Source organism: Perca flavescens, chromosome 8, assembly GCF_004354835.1.
Source record: "Perca flavescens isolate YP-PL-M2 chromosome 8, PFLA_1.0, whole genome shotgun sequence".
Classification (NCBI taxonomy): Eukaryota; Metazoa; Chordata; class Actinopteri; order Perciformes; family Percidae; genus Perca; species Perca flavescens.
Window position 1 is genome coordinate 13,169,999 of NC_041338.1, and position 13,646 is coordinate 13,183,644.

General features: G+C 41.3%; 1 protein-coding gene across 1 annotated transcript; it reads right to left on the bottom strand.

Moving 5' to 3' along the window:
• Window positions 1-5,710: 5,710 nt before the first annotated feature.
• mlc1 (modulator of VRAC current 1) lies at window positions 5,711-10,545 on the bottom strand. Its single transcript, XM_028584485.1, has 11 exons — window positions 10,288-10,545; window positions 9,744-9,833; window positions 9,517-9,570; window positions 9,279-9,380; window positions 9,009-9,115; window positions 8,738-8,792; window positions 8,541-8,657; window positions 8,351-8,407; window positions 6,600-6,722; window positions 6,111-6,272; window positions 5,711-5,791 (listed from the first exon to the last, which is right to left on the bottom strand). Exons 1-11 carry the CDS (start codon window positions 10,543-10,545, stop codon window positions 5,711-5,713), a joined length of 1,206 nt encoding a protein of 401 aa, XP_028440286.1.
• Between the last annotated feature and the right edge of the window lie 3,101 nt (window positions 10,546-13,646).

Sequence of the window (13,646 nt, forward strand, 5' to 3'; positions counted from 1 at the left end):
AACCAGTTAGGGTGGTACACTATTTGCATTTAAAAACAAAACAAAAAAAAAAAACAGTGAGGTAGAATATGCCATTTCTATGCACAACAGATAATTAGTCTTTCAAAGGAGCCGTATAGTGTAAATTTGTATTGTCTCACACCTTCCTCAGGAAAGCTCTCTATTCCAATCCATTGTCCTCTATAGTGCAGTCAAGTGGCTGAGGACGACTAATCTTCACTCCGTGAACAGTGGAGTGTGGGAATGTGGTCACATCTGAGGGGGTATTCGCCTTTGATCAAGCAAAGGACACTCAAAGGCAAATGTATTCTCTGGGGGGTATGCTAACCGGAAATTGATAAAAATGTATTTGAGTAAATTGACAAAAAAAGAAATTGAACACTTGACTCTGTTTTTTCCACAATTTGTCCACTGACCCTCTCTGTACTCCTGGTGGTCATTATCGCCATGGAACAGTGTGTTCCCACTGGAATGTCAGGTGAACCCACACACGTGTCAGGAGGATGTGAGTGTGTGTGTGTGTGTGTGTGTGTGTGTGTGTGTGTGTGCGCATGTGCGAGTGTGTATGCATGCATGCATGAGCATGCATTATGCTTGTGCAGTATTTGTGCATGGTGGAATCTGCTCCTGCCGCATGCTCATTTCACTTGAAGGTTACGTGATTGTCCTCGGTGAGGAGTGTGAATACATCAACCCTTCCCATCAACAATCCTTAACCTCTCGCTCTCCTTCCCCTTTTACTTTCTCTCGCCATTACTGTAGTCCTTCTGCCCTTCCTCTCACTTTCTTCTCATTATGCAAAAACACAGCTCATCTATGAAATCCTTAAAAGCCAAGGACCGAAAGTGTACTTAATATCTCGGAGAATGGAACCTTGAGATGCGGTTTCATTAGTACAGGGGACACTAAGCGTGCTCTCACCCACATAGTGAGAAAGATCATAAGGAGAGGATTTCTATGAAATAAGAATGATTAAAAGCTGCATGTGTTAAAGGATCAGTGTGTAGGATTTTGTTGGAACTAGCGTTGAGGTTGCAGATTGTAACCAACTATATAGCCTTTCCCTCAGCCCTCCATTTCCAAGCGTGCAGTAAAACCTACGGTGGCTTTACGCAAAAACACAAAAAGCCCTCTCTAGAGCCGGTGGTTTGTCTGTTCTGGGCTACTGTATATTGGCAAACATGGCAGGCTCCATGGAAGAATTGATGAAGGGCTCATTCTGAGCTAATGAAAACACAATGATTCTTAATTTCAGGTGATTATACACTAATGAAAACATAATTATGGAGATTTTTGCCAATAGATCCCCCTAAATCCTAAACACTGATCATTTAATGCTGACATCATGCAGTGATGGGAGTTATACCTGAGAGAAAGAGAACAAGATGTCCCTTATGGGAAACCAGAACATACAGTACTGATTTGACACTGCTCTGTCTACATACTGCCTGGTAACAATGAAGAGAACTTTATCCACATCTTCAAACTGCCCTAAAGGAAGAGAGGAAATACCCTTTGCATAATTTAAAGTTGCAGCATCCCGTCCTAAGTGCTTGGTTAGAGGTTGCACTGATGTCTGTAAGCCATTGGAACTGCAGTCCAACAGATAATGCCCTTCAGTTGGGCGATGCTACCAGATTATAATCCCATTCGATTTAGTGAATTCCAGTGAGCTAGCATGCTACCCCATACCACGGCTCTAACCCACCTGAATGTAACAGGGATGGCTTCTGTAAATACGGCCTATCCCACATTCTTTGGCTAAAGCATCCTGCTCCCCATTCATGCATTATGAATCAGATGATGGCTGAAGAGGGAAGAACTTTCAGTGCGCACGGATCTGAAACTTAATCTCAGGCAGCCAGTAAACAAATCTGACCAGATACCTATGGCAGACCAATGATACATTTTTTTAGAAAGGTACAACTTTATACTAATTGTGAAACAGAAAATAAACACCATAAAGTAGCCTATCCTCGCTGTTTTCTCACTTTTGACTGATCAGTAAGTCCCTATTGGAACACTGCAGGAACATTTCACCAGAGCATCATCATGTCCTAGTTAGCTCGTGTTGAGCTAGGAGTCTGTGAGTCCAGCACGCTGGGAGAATCACAACCAGGAGGACCACACTCCCACCAGGCATTGCATTGCAGTGGATTGCAGCTGCCTGCAGACGACGAGCCGTTTCAGCACCGGAGCGGCGGATAGCTCCCGAATAGCCAGGGACGAACTGCTAAACATCAAGGGAAAGTGTGTGTGTGTGTGTGTGTGTGTGTGTGTGTGTGTGTGTGTGTGTGTGTGTGTGTGTGTGTGTGCGCTGCTCTGTGTCTGTCTGTGTTGAGTGTGCATGAGAGAAGAGGAGATCCTACTGCCGGAGTCTCCTAAGATGCTCAATGCCTGCTTCACCTGCCCACACTGGAAAGACTAGCACCAGAAAAGCAACACTCGCTCTGTGGTGCTAACAAACGAGCCATGTGCATGCATTGGGGGGAAATGATAATAATAATAATAATAATAATCCACTCACCATGTCTTGCTGCATCTTCCAGCACGGTAAGAGTTAATCTGCAGTGCGGGCGAGCAGTTATACATGTATCCGGTTTGTTCCGCCTTTTCCCCCCTAGCTCCCCTCCCACCGACCCGCTCCTCTCTCCCTTCCCTGCCCCGCCTCTTCCTCAGGAACAAGGCATGAGATAACACATTAAGATTCGCTAGTTCATCGCATCACCAGAAACGCGATCGAGATTCACGTTCACAAGGACAGGTGGTGTGCGTGAGCGGAGATGATGAACGACACATTTAATCACGCTGCAGAAATCGATATATCCCACACATTCTGTAATCATTTTCCTATATGACCATTAGTGTTACAGTGATATAATTGGATATTAACATTACTATAATCTTTGGATATTAAAATCACTTTTGAGAGTAGGCTACTATAAGGAATTCGATTTGGCTATATAGTGTTGTTGAATAACTACAAACGGGCTACCATTATTAAAATCCGCTGGTTATTCACTCTACAACCTAACCAGGCACCGGCCCTCTTATTAATAGGTGTATCCAGGCTGACCATCATCTGTGAGTGTGGGACTGGCAAACATAGACATAATATATACTATATTATGTCTATGCTGGCAAAGACACTTGCAAACCAGGAATGGTTAAGATTTGCGTCATTCAAAGTCACTGAGTGTGACGAGTTAGTAGAGAGTAGATTAAAGCCTTCCATGGGGGAGCCATCATTTAATTGCATGGGCTACTTGTATTTTAAGATATGCCCATGTGAAGATTGATACAAGAAAGTTTCTGGAAAGATTTTTCAGGGAAGAGCAATAAATTAATGGCTTTATATAGCCTATTATTGTAACACTCTATTTATAGTGCTCTTGCCGAGTGACACAGATTTCCTTTTATAATTTAACAGTACATCACTGCAGAGCAGGGGCAGTTGTAGCCTGCAGCAGTTCGTTCCTCCAGCAGCCTCGTGCTCTCTGTTGGGATCCTTGTGGCAACAAGGCGATGTGAGCGCGCGATGCTGGCGCGCTCTCGATGTTCTTCAGCCGGACCGAGCCACAAGTCAGTTTTTCCTCAAGCCGGTTTCCGCCGGTTTGAGAAGCCGCCCCTCACTATGTCTGCTTCCAAATATAGTCTTTCTCTCTCTCTCTCGCTTTCTCTCTCTCTCTCTCTCTCTCTCTCTCTCTCTCTCTCTCTCTCTCTCTCTCTATATATATATATATATATATATATATATATATATATATATATATATATATTATACAGTACAGGCCAAAAGTTTGGACACACCTTCTCATTCAATGTGTTTCTTTATTTTCATGATTATTTACATTGTAGATTCTCACTGAAGGCATCAAAACTATGAATGAACACATATGGAATTATGTACTTAACAAAAAATGTGTGAAATAACTGAAAACATGTCTTATATTTTAGATTTCTCAAAGTAGCCACCCTTTGTTTTTTTTGATAACTCTGCAAACCCTTGGTGTTCTCTCAATGAGCTTCATGAGGTAGTCACCTGAAATGGTTTTCACTTCACAGGTGTGCCTTGTCAGGGTTAATTAGTGGATTGTTTCCCTTATTAATAAAAAAAGCAAAGGGTGGCTACTTTGAAGAATCTAAAATATAAGACATGTTTTCAGTTATTTCACACTTTTTTGTTAAGTACATAATTCCATATGTGTTCATTCATAGTTTTGATGCCTTCAGTGAGAATCTACAATGTAAATAGTCATGAAAATAAAAAGGAAACACATTGAATGAGGTGTGTCCAAACTTTTGGCCTGTACTATATATATATATATATATCAGCATCGTTGCAGAGATCTTGAGGATGTTCATTTCGAAGAAGACAAAAAAACTTTAATTAAAGGCCTATTGTGTTTAGAAATACAGTCAGTCTCCTCTTTATTATAGGTACAACTGTACAATCAATTGCAATTCAATACAACAAACAGCCCTGCTGTAAATTTATAAATTGTAGCTTTACGAAGTTTACAATGTTCAGTTTTTGTTTATTGAGGTCACAGTTCAATTTCCATTTCCAAACAAGACGGCAGGGATGGAAACGTTTTTTTTATTAAAGTAAATGTAGATGCAAATATAAATTACCTACACATCACAGTCTGACATTTAAAAAAAATAGGATTATAACCTAACAATATTTCTTGGAAAGTTATTTTATTGGGATTCAGTTAATTGGCATTTAGACTATAAATATGCAGCTTGATCAACTGAGCAACGTTAAACAACCATAAAACATTATACACTTGCAGTTGATGACAAAGATTTTATATAAAGTAGAATTTCAGTTAAAATTAACATGGGTTAATCTGCAATATCCAGGTGGATCAATTGTCTTGTAATACACTGTTGCAACCACTACCACACCACTGTACACAAGAAGACACAAAGAGGCCAACTACTGAACAAAATATAACTTTCAGTCAAGAGAGCGCTAAGATAAGTCAGTCTTCACTATTTGGAAAAAAAATCTGCAGAGAATAAAGTCTGCCATTGATTTATTTAACATGTTATATTCGTTGATTTGTATGCATACTGGCATTCTTTTCATCCTACAGTACAACCTTGACAATGGTGCTTATAAAACTGCATCATCCATTAAATCCAGAACAAATTCAGTTGTATGCACGTACTGTATAGAACAATGTTAATTGTTTCTAGACATTATAAAACTTTGTGTTTATGCCCAAGTGCTCGTAACATTGTTATACTACTCAACATGAACTTAGTTGATTGCTCATTGTACCTGGTGTCAATATAAAATATGTTTGCTTATCAAACTACACCGAATGGTGGCCAGGTTAAATAATGCTCACTAAGCAGGCAACAGTTATACATATATATATATATATATATATATATATATATATATATATATATATATATATAAAAACAGACATCAAAGCAAAATGCTCAAAGCATTATCCAAAAATCTTAAAAACTGTATTCTCTGCCATGCATTCTTTAAAAAACATTCTCTCTCTGTGATTTCTTTCTCTATCTTTCAGTCTTTATTTCCTTCCCCCTTTTCTCCTATATCTCTCTTTCCATCTCAGAATACATCTTTACTTCTTTTTTTTCTTTCAGCATTGTGAAGCCAACACTTTCTTTGTTCCTCCTTTTTCCTCTTCTCGTCAAACTTCTCTGTGAACTCTAGGACAGTTCATTGGGCCATTTGGACCACAACTGCTTTCCAGGCTCTGTCTTTGTCAAAATCCTGCAGCGTTCCATTGGCTGCTTGCTGCTGAGGGAGCAAAACAGGAAGGAGAGTGAGAGATGAAATGTGAAAGGGGAAAGGTGAAAAAAAACATTGAGATAAATGATGTGTGAAGGATGAGCAGCACAATGTGTTTTTTTTTTTATGTTTCTTGCTCGTAGATTTTTATGTCTTCATATTTAAATGTTATAGCTGGTGAAAACACCTGGAAGAGAATGACATGTATAATTTTCCACATTCACAAACGGCTCTTGTTGAATTGGGCGAGACAGACAAGGAGACAAAAAGACAGACTTTGACAGATTTGTCTATTTGTGTCTACATCTCCTGCTTTTATCCACCTTACCTCACAGTAATGAGTCGGGGTGTGCATGCTGTGGTCACACTCTGGAGCCCCCATGCGGAGCTGACTCTTGTAGGAGGCACAGTGCACCACAGTGGCTGAAGTTAGAATTGCCTGCACCAGCAGCAGCACCATCAGAATCAGCAGCAGGATGTCGTAGGATTGCTACACACACACACACACACACACACACACACACACACACACACACACACACACACACACACACACACACATGCAGGCACACAAACACGCACACACACGCATGCACACACGCACGCACACACACACACACACACACACACACACACACACACACACACACATAAACATATGATTCTGGATTCTGGATTTCTCAATTACTCTCAAATCTCAAAGATTCTCTAAAATCTGTTCCTGTATATTTCTCATGCAAAAGGAGTTCAAGGCTATATTAGGTAATGCTTCCTAGAAAGCCCGCACACTGGTGAATTTTCACTTCATTAAACTGACCTTGGCTGTAGGCACATCATGTAGGAAAATTTCAATAAATCTGATCACGCTGCAAGAAAGGAAGCCAGAGGCTGAAAAGAGCAGGGGAGACGTCACGCTGCTGATGGCAATCAGCACCTCCACCTAAGAGACACCAGGAAGAGAGAAAAAAGGAACAGAGAAAAATGTTTGTAGACCCAGAAGAAAAAAAGAAATAGACAAAGTTTGTATAACTTTTTTAAGACATTTAGTAATTAATGTTAAAGATAATCCTTCCTCAGCAGACACCCATCCTAATTAACTTCCATAAGATACAGAATGTAAGTTACTTTATTTATTAAGTACCTTTCAAGAAGAGAACGTCACAAAGTGCTACAAAAAAAGACATAAATACAGACTTAAGAAAAATAAAATCCCCATAAAATAAAAATAAATAGAAATTCATTTTAAAAATGAAACAAGTCTAAACATGTTGGTCTTCTGCTGCTTTTTCAAAGTGTCTGCAGATGTTATAGGAGACGTCATATTAAGTTTCAGATTCGTACTTGTATTTTGGATTTCTACTAGAACATATTTACATGCTTCATTGTTCAAAAAACAATTTTTTATCATACTGTCTGTCTGAATTTAATTGTAGTCACCCTCTGTCTGAAATGCTCTGTTTTAGCGGCTGTATTTTTAACCCCTCCTCCCGAAAAAGCCCAGTCTGCTCTGATTGGCTTTCGAGTAAAATATGGTGCACCTTTGTAAAGATAGTTCTCAAGCCGTGGGTGAAGATACTCAGATGGGGGATGGTATATTCTAATGAGCCTGCATGTGACGGTTGAGAAGCCAAATGTGAATGGATTGTTGAATCCCTTGTTTTCTGATCTTGGCAGCCCACAAACAACTGACTAGCTTGTGTAATTTCACAGTTTCTGATTTGGTAGGCAGTCCAGAAACAAAGGGGGTCCAACGTGCTGCAAAGTTTCTCAGCTGGAAAAAACTGGACTGAATCAAACACATAAAATGTTGGTCAAGAGTCCGTACCTGTTGCATAGCGACACTTACATTTTGTAGGAATGATTTAACAGAAGAGGAAAACTAGCATATAGTATCTATTCCCTTAGGGACAAGAATGGAACAGAAATAAGAACTTCCATTTTGTCAGCTCTAAGCAGCAGGAAGTTATCTTCCAACCAATTTCTTATAGAGTTTATGCAGTTATTACAACTGGCAATTTTGCTCCATTTTGAGGCTTAACTCTAGGATTGTCATAGCCCACGCCACGAGATGTAGAATGTATCATCACAGCAGTAATAGGAGATACCTTGTAAGTGCATGGGAAGTATATGCGAGGCAAACAGGAGAGGACCCAGGACCGAACCTTGAGGCACACCACAATCCAGAGTTTCAGATTAAAACAAATAGTTACCAACAGCTACTGAAAAATGCCTATCAGAGTGGTAGGGGACAACCACTCCAGGACTGACCCAGAGATACCCACCCACTGCCCAAGTCGGTTGATTAGGATACTATGGTGTGTGTCAAATGTTACACTAAGATCCAACAGTACCAAAACAGAGCATTCTCCTGCATCAATATATCAATATACCATACTATCTCCTACTGAGATCACAGTCAACAAATGGATCAGTATTTTAATTCTAACAAAGACTGACAGCTCCAAATATATTACTTTAACTGATCACATCCACCCTTCAAGTTTATTAAGTCTTTTTTTTGTCAACATTCTCAAGACTGGGGCTCCAATAACTTAGTAGAGTACTCACCAGACATTTGTTGGGGTATTCTGACACAACATGACTGGCAATAGCACTCGGGAAACACTGCAAAGGAATAAAGACGATACACAAAGTTACGTGATAAGGCCAGTGACGGACGTCATCTTAGTTATCATTCTGAGCTGGAATCTGTCACGAAAAACAAACGAAAAAATAAGGTTTTGTAGGAAAAACTTACAGCCACAAGAATCCAGAAAAATGTGACAGACAAGTAGGGGCCAGGTAGTAAAGCATCCATGTTGAGTGCAATAATTCCTCCGAATACAGCAGAAATTCCCACAATGACTTCAATTACCTGTTAGAGACATTCTTCAGTGATTCATAAGTTTTGACCAGAATGAAATATTGTACGCAACAAAACTGAAAACTACTCACAGAATACGCTTTAAGGAGCCGAGTGGGGAACACTGCAGGCTTTAGAACCACAGATCTGTCATATGTCACCGGCTAAAAGTTGGATGAAGGTTGAGAGGAGTTAGGATGGAAGAGTGAAAGCTATAGGGAGAGTAAAAGGGGAGACACATCAGCTGGGAAATACAAGTAACCAATCGCTCACACACGCACGCACACGCACACGCACACGCACACGCACACTCACACACACACACACACACACACACACACACACACACACACACACACACACACACACTTCCTGTGGCAGCAGCAGTCTTCTGCAGAGCGGGCTGACAGGATGACAGTACTGGCCATTAACACCTCCAGCAAAATCATCAGAATGAGGTTAAAGTTGATCTGAGAACAGACACAGCGGGAGGGAGATCAGAGACACAATAGCAGACGCAGAAGAAGACTGAGAAAATTAAGATTTTTTTGTTTTATCTTTAAGAATGATTGTATATGCTTATGTGCAACTAAAGGATTGGTAGTTTCCAATATATTACTATGATGCATTTACATTGACAGCAGAAGGGTTAAGGACCAGTTTGCATCCAAACCAAACCAGGCAGGTGGTCGTCACGGCAAAGGTTGACACGTAGACCACCTGGAAGTCTGACACCTTGAAAAAAAACAAAACAAGAAAACATGAGACCTTCATAAGCACCAAGCCTTGATTGCCTAGAGGATATTCAATTAAACAATCTATTAAAACATAATTATCTCTTTTGCCTTTGGTGTGTTCATTGTTTACTCACTGCAACATGTCGGTTCTTGGCAATGGCAAAACTGGCGATTGCTGCAGGGAGGCCCTGTGAAGAACATCAACAAATAAGCTGCCGAATTTTTCTATTTAGCGGGGCCTTCTGAAAATGATTTATGGCTGGCAGTTTGACACGACAGTTGGATCTAAACAACATGTATAAACTTTGGTAGAGCTGTATATGTCTGTGACTGTGATTACACGTGCATGACGGTCACTTACAGAGCCTGCAGCACAGCGTAAGTAGTCCATTGCAAAAGGAAACACATTGCCCAGGTACAGAGAAAAACCAGATGTGATGAGCAGACTGCCCTGAGGACACACACATGCACACACAGGCATGCATGCATATGCAAATAGAGACACTCATAAATGTGATTACACATATTTCACAATACATAAATCTGAAGTGCTCAGTTAACCAGATATAGCACAATACACATGACCACAGACAAATGGCTGACATTTAATACTGACAGAGAGCAACCTTCTCACATCTATCCATATCCACTTTTGTATGTACTTTTATTTATTCCTCAGAGTAAATGGTCACACATTTGTAATGCATTAGATACATTTGTTGTTTGCACATTACCTAAATGTTTAAGAACAAAAGACTTACTGATGCAATCCCACTCAAAATTTCTAGATTGGGATACTCTCTCATCAGAAAAAAGATCACCCCAACCTATAAAATGTGTGTGTTATGGACTACATAGATACACCCTGTGATGTGCCTCTTTTGTACCTCTCCCTCTCCTCTCACCCCTATGAGGACACTGTAGAGCCAGGCCCTGTAGCTGAAGCAGGGGTGCTTTAGAGGCTCCGGCTGGGCCAGCTGCAGGTCACTGGCTCTCACGTCCACTGTGTAGCTGTCCCGCTCGGGCCTATACCGCTCCCCCCTGTCTGGCCTTCTCTCTGTTCCCCTGTCGCTCCGTCGTCCCAGCGTCCCATCGCCCCTCTCCAGAATGGGCATGTGGCTGTAGGTGAACTCCTCTCTGGCTGAGAGCTCGTCGCACTGCATCATTAGAACAGCTTGTGGCTAACTTCAAATATGGGATGGGACACCGAGTGAAGATTACAGCCTCTGGGAAAGAGGAAAAAGAATTGTGAAAGCTGCATGAGTTCAGGGCCTGTGTCTTTTGACCTGTTTTAACATGTTTTGTCACAGCTGTTTCCATCAGCAGGAGAAAAAAAGCCAATTTTTTTTAAATGAAGATGGAAATCAGCGTACTCCAACATGGGAATTCAATGAAAAGAACATTAGGCTAAAAGAAAATTAGGCCATTAGGCCACTAATTGTACACTATCCCCAAAACACCACCCTCCCCTCTCCTTTCTGTCTGCCTGAGCAAAGAGGACGCCACTTATTCCAACCTTCCTCGTTTTTACAGCTTCTTTTTCACACACTGCTCCCTCCGAACTCACCTGTTGTCGAGTCTCTTGCAGAAATATTGTCCAACAAAAATATTCCTTCAACAACTGAGATCAAATCACCACATGGAAGACAGCTTGTTTTTGTCTGCAGCTCTTTCTGGTCCCCAACTCTTTCCCTCACACTGCACTCTCCTCCTCTTTTTTTTCTTTCTCTCTCTCTTTCTCTCTCTCTCTCTGTCTTGAAACAGTTCTGAAAAGGTTTTTTTAAACCCTTCAAAGCGTGTAGCTAAAACACATGGCTCTTGTGCTGCCAGCCTACTTTGTGCCAAAGGGAGAGCGCTTGTGCATGACAACAAGGGTAGGATAAAGGGGCTCGCGCTGGGGGCAGAGTTAGTAGGGAGGACACCGTTTTTACACTCCCATTTGCACATGCACACACACATGCACATCAAACCCACTCACAAAACTGAACAATAGACAGTCAGAAATGAGTGCATGGCAACACACAAAGACACGTGTCAACAAATTCCAGTTCATAGGCATAATGAAAAATGAAGCAACTGCAGAGAGAAATCCACATGAACCATTATGTACAGTGGTACACAGTTAGTTTTTGCCTATAAAGTTGAATGTGTCCCCCTGTGGAGTTCCCCTCACGACTTCCCTTGTTGTTACGTAGCGCTCTACTTGCAGTTCACAGCCCAGTGAATTAAGATGCCCAGCAGTGCTTTAGAAAAGAGGCAACAGAGACATTTCCACAGCTTCACCACATTCTGTCTGACACAGCTAATCTGATAATGTATAATTTCTGCTTTAAATAAGAATCTCCTAACTACTCATTCAGGATTAAATCCTATTGGATGACAACATACTGTGTGAGTGTGTGTTCATTGTGTCAGTGTGAATAAGCATGTACACGTATGTGCATCTCAGGATTCCATTCAGTCTTTAACACAGCGGAGCATTCTCAGCTCAACATTGTTCCTGGGCGGCGGTAACCATGGCGTCTCCTTAACAACTGCTGTCACTCCGTCCCTTGCCATTCTAATGTCTCTGCCCAACACACACACACACACACACACACACACACACACACACACACACACACACACACACACACACACACACACACGCACACGCACACGCACACGCACACGCACACGCACATCCACATGCACATGCACATGCACATGCACATGCACATGCACATGCACTGCAAATACCATGCACACTTAAAGAGGGAAAAGTATATTGCAAAAGTTCTCAAAGGACCTTAAAGGGGATTAGATGAGACACTATTCAATATCTGGGAATCTAAAAATTACAAAAAGCCTGTCTAGACAGGAATGTTTACTCCGAGTAATTTGAAGTAATTAAAAGTTTATCATTTCATAAACATTTAAAAAAAATTGTGGAGCCAGACAAACCCTGAGTATCCTGCTGCATCTGACATTTACGTCAGACATAGACAAATTAATATTAGTATAATGTCTGGCACTCGGGTTTCACAAAGACTAGGGCAAAAAAAATCACTGAAAATGACTGAAAATAAATATTGGCCAACTACACTATGAATCTGTTATTTTAAACCAATACAGTCTGGATGAGAAGTGCAGTATCTCACTGACAACAGCAATGCAGAGTGGCACATTGTTTTCACTGCTTCTTTTACAAGACAGTAAACCAGTAGAAAACAAGGCAATGTCTGTTCTCTCTTCACAGCTTCAATTCTCTTTTTCGTCTTTTCTTTGTAGGCATCTTTTTCCCCTCTGATTTGCTTTGCACCTGTCTGTCTCTCTCTCTCTGATCCTGACAACCCCTCTGCATCTCCACCTCTCTGAAATTTCTGACACATCTGCTTCAATCCACATGATACGTACAACATATTGGCTCTCCCAGACACTGAAATAACAGACATTTCATCATATAAGTACAGTGAACAAGGGCAGGGGGCGGCGGGTAATGTAGGCTTGGGTAGGCTTAAGCCTACTCAAATACTCCATCCTGCAAATATGGACAGGCAGTTATCCTTAGCACCGTATTGTGACAATATGCGGGTTACTTCCCATATTTCTCGAAGACATTGATGGCACCCTCACTGCCCAGAAGCAATCCCCACCCAAGTCTCGGTCATGGTTACACCAATACATGTAGATAAACCTGAACACTAAATCTAACCCACAGCACTTTAACCTAGGTAACATAAATGCACACCTGAAACATTAACAGAACATCATTAAAAACGTTACAGTATTGTGCACAGGCACGTGCACACATAGACATCGAAAGGGGTTTGAGCACCTGCCCTTTTTTCTTCCTCAAGAGAAAGTACCCTTCTTTTTTCTGGATTTATTTTTTATTAATAATATAAGCCTGTATATATTCCTGTTTGCACACAGCTTCCCTGTCAAACAACTCTCTCTCTCTCTCTCTCTCTCTCTCTCTCTCTCTCTTCCTCCTTGATGCATCACCTTGCACCGCACACACAGACACAGAAACACACACACACACACACACACACACACACACAGACACACACACACACACACACACACACACACACACACACACACACAAAGAGAGAGAGAGAGAGAGGCAGACAGGCAGGCAGAGAGGCAGCAGTCCGTTCAGCTCCTACCCCAGAAAGGTTTTCTTGGCTTGTGTGGAGGGCACTACTAGAACTAAGCAGCCAGTGCCTCGAGTTTACAACATGCATGAGCTACTAGCTCATGTAATACATTAGCTAAG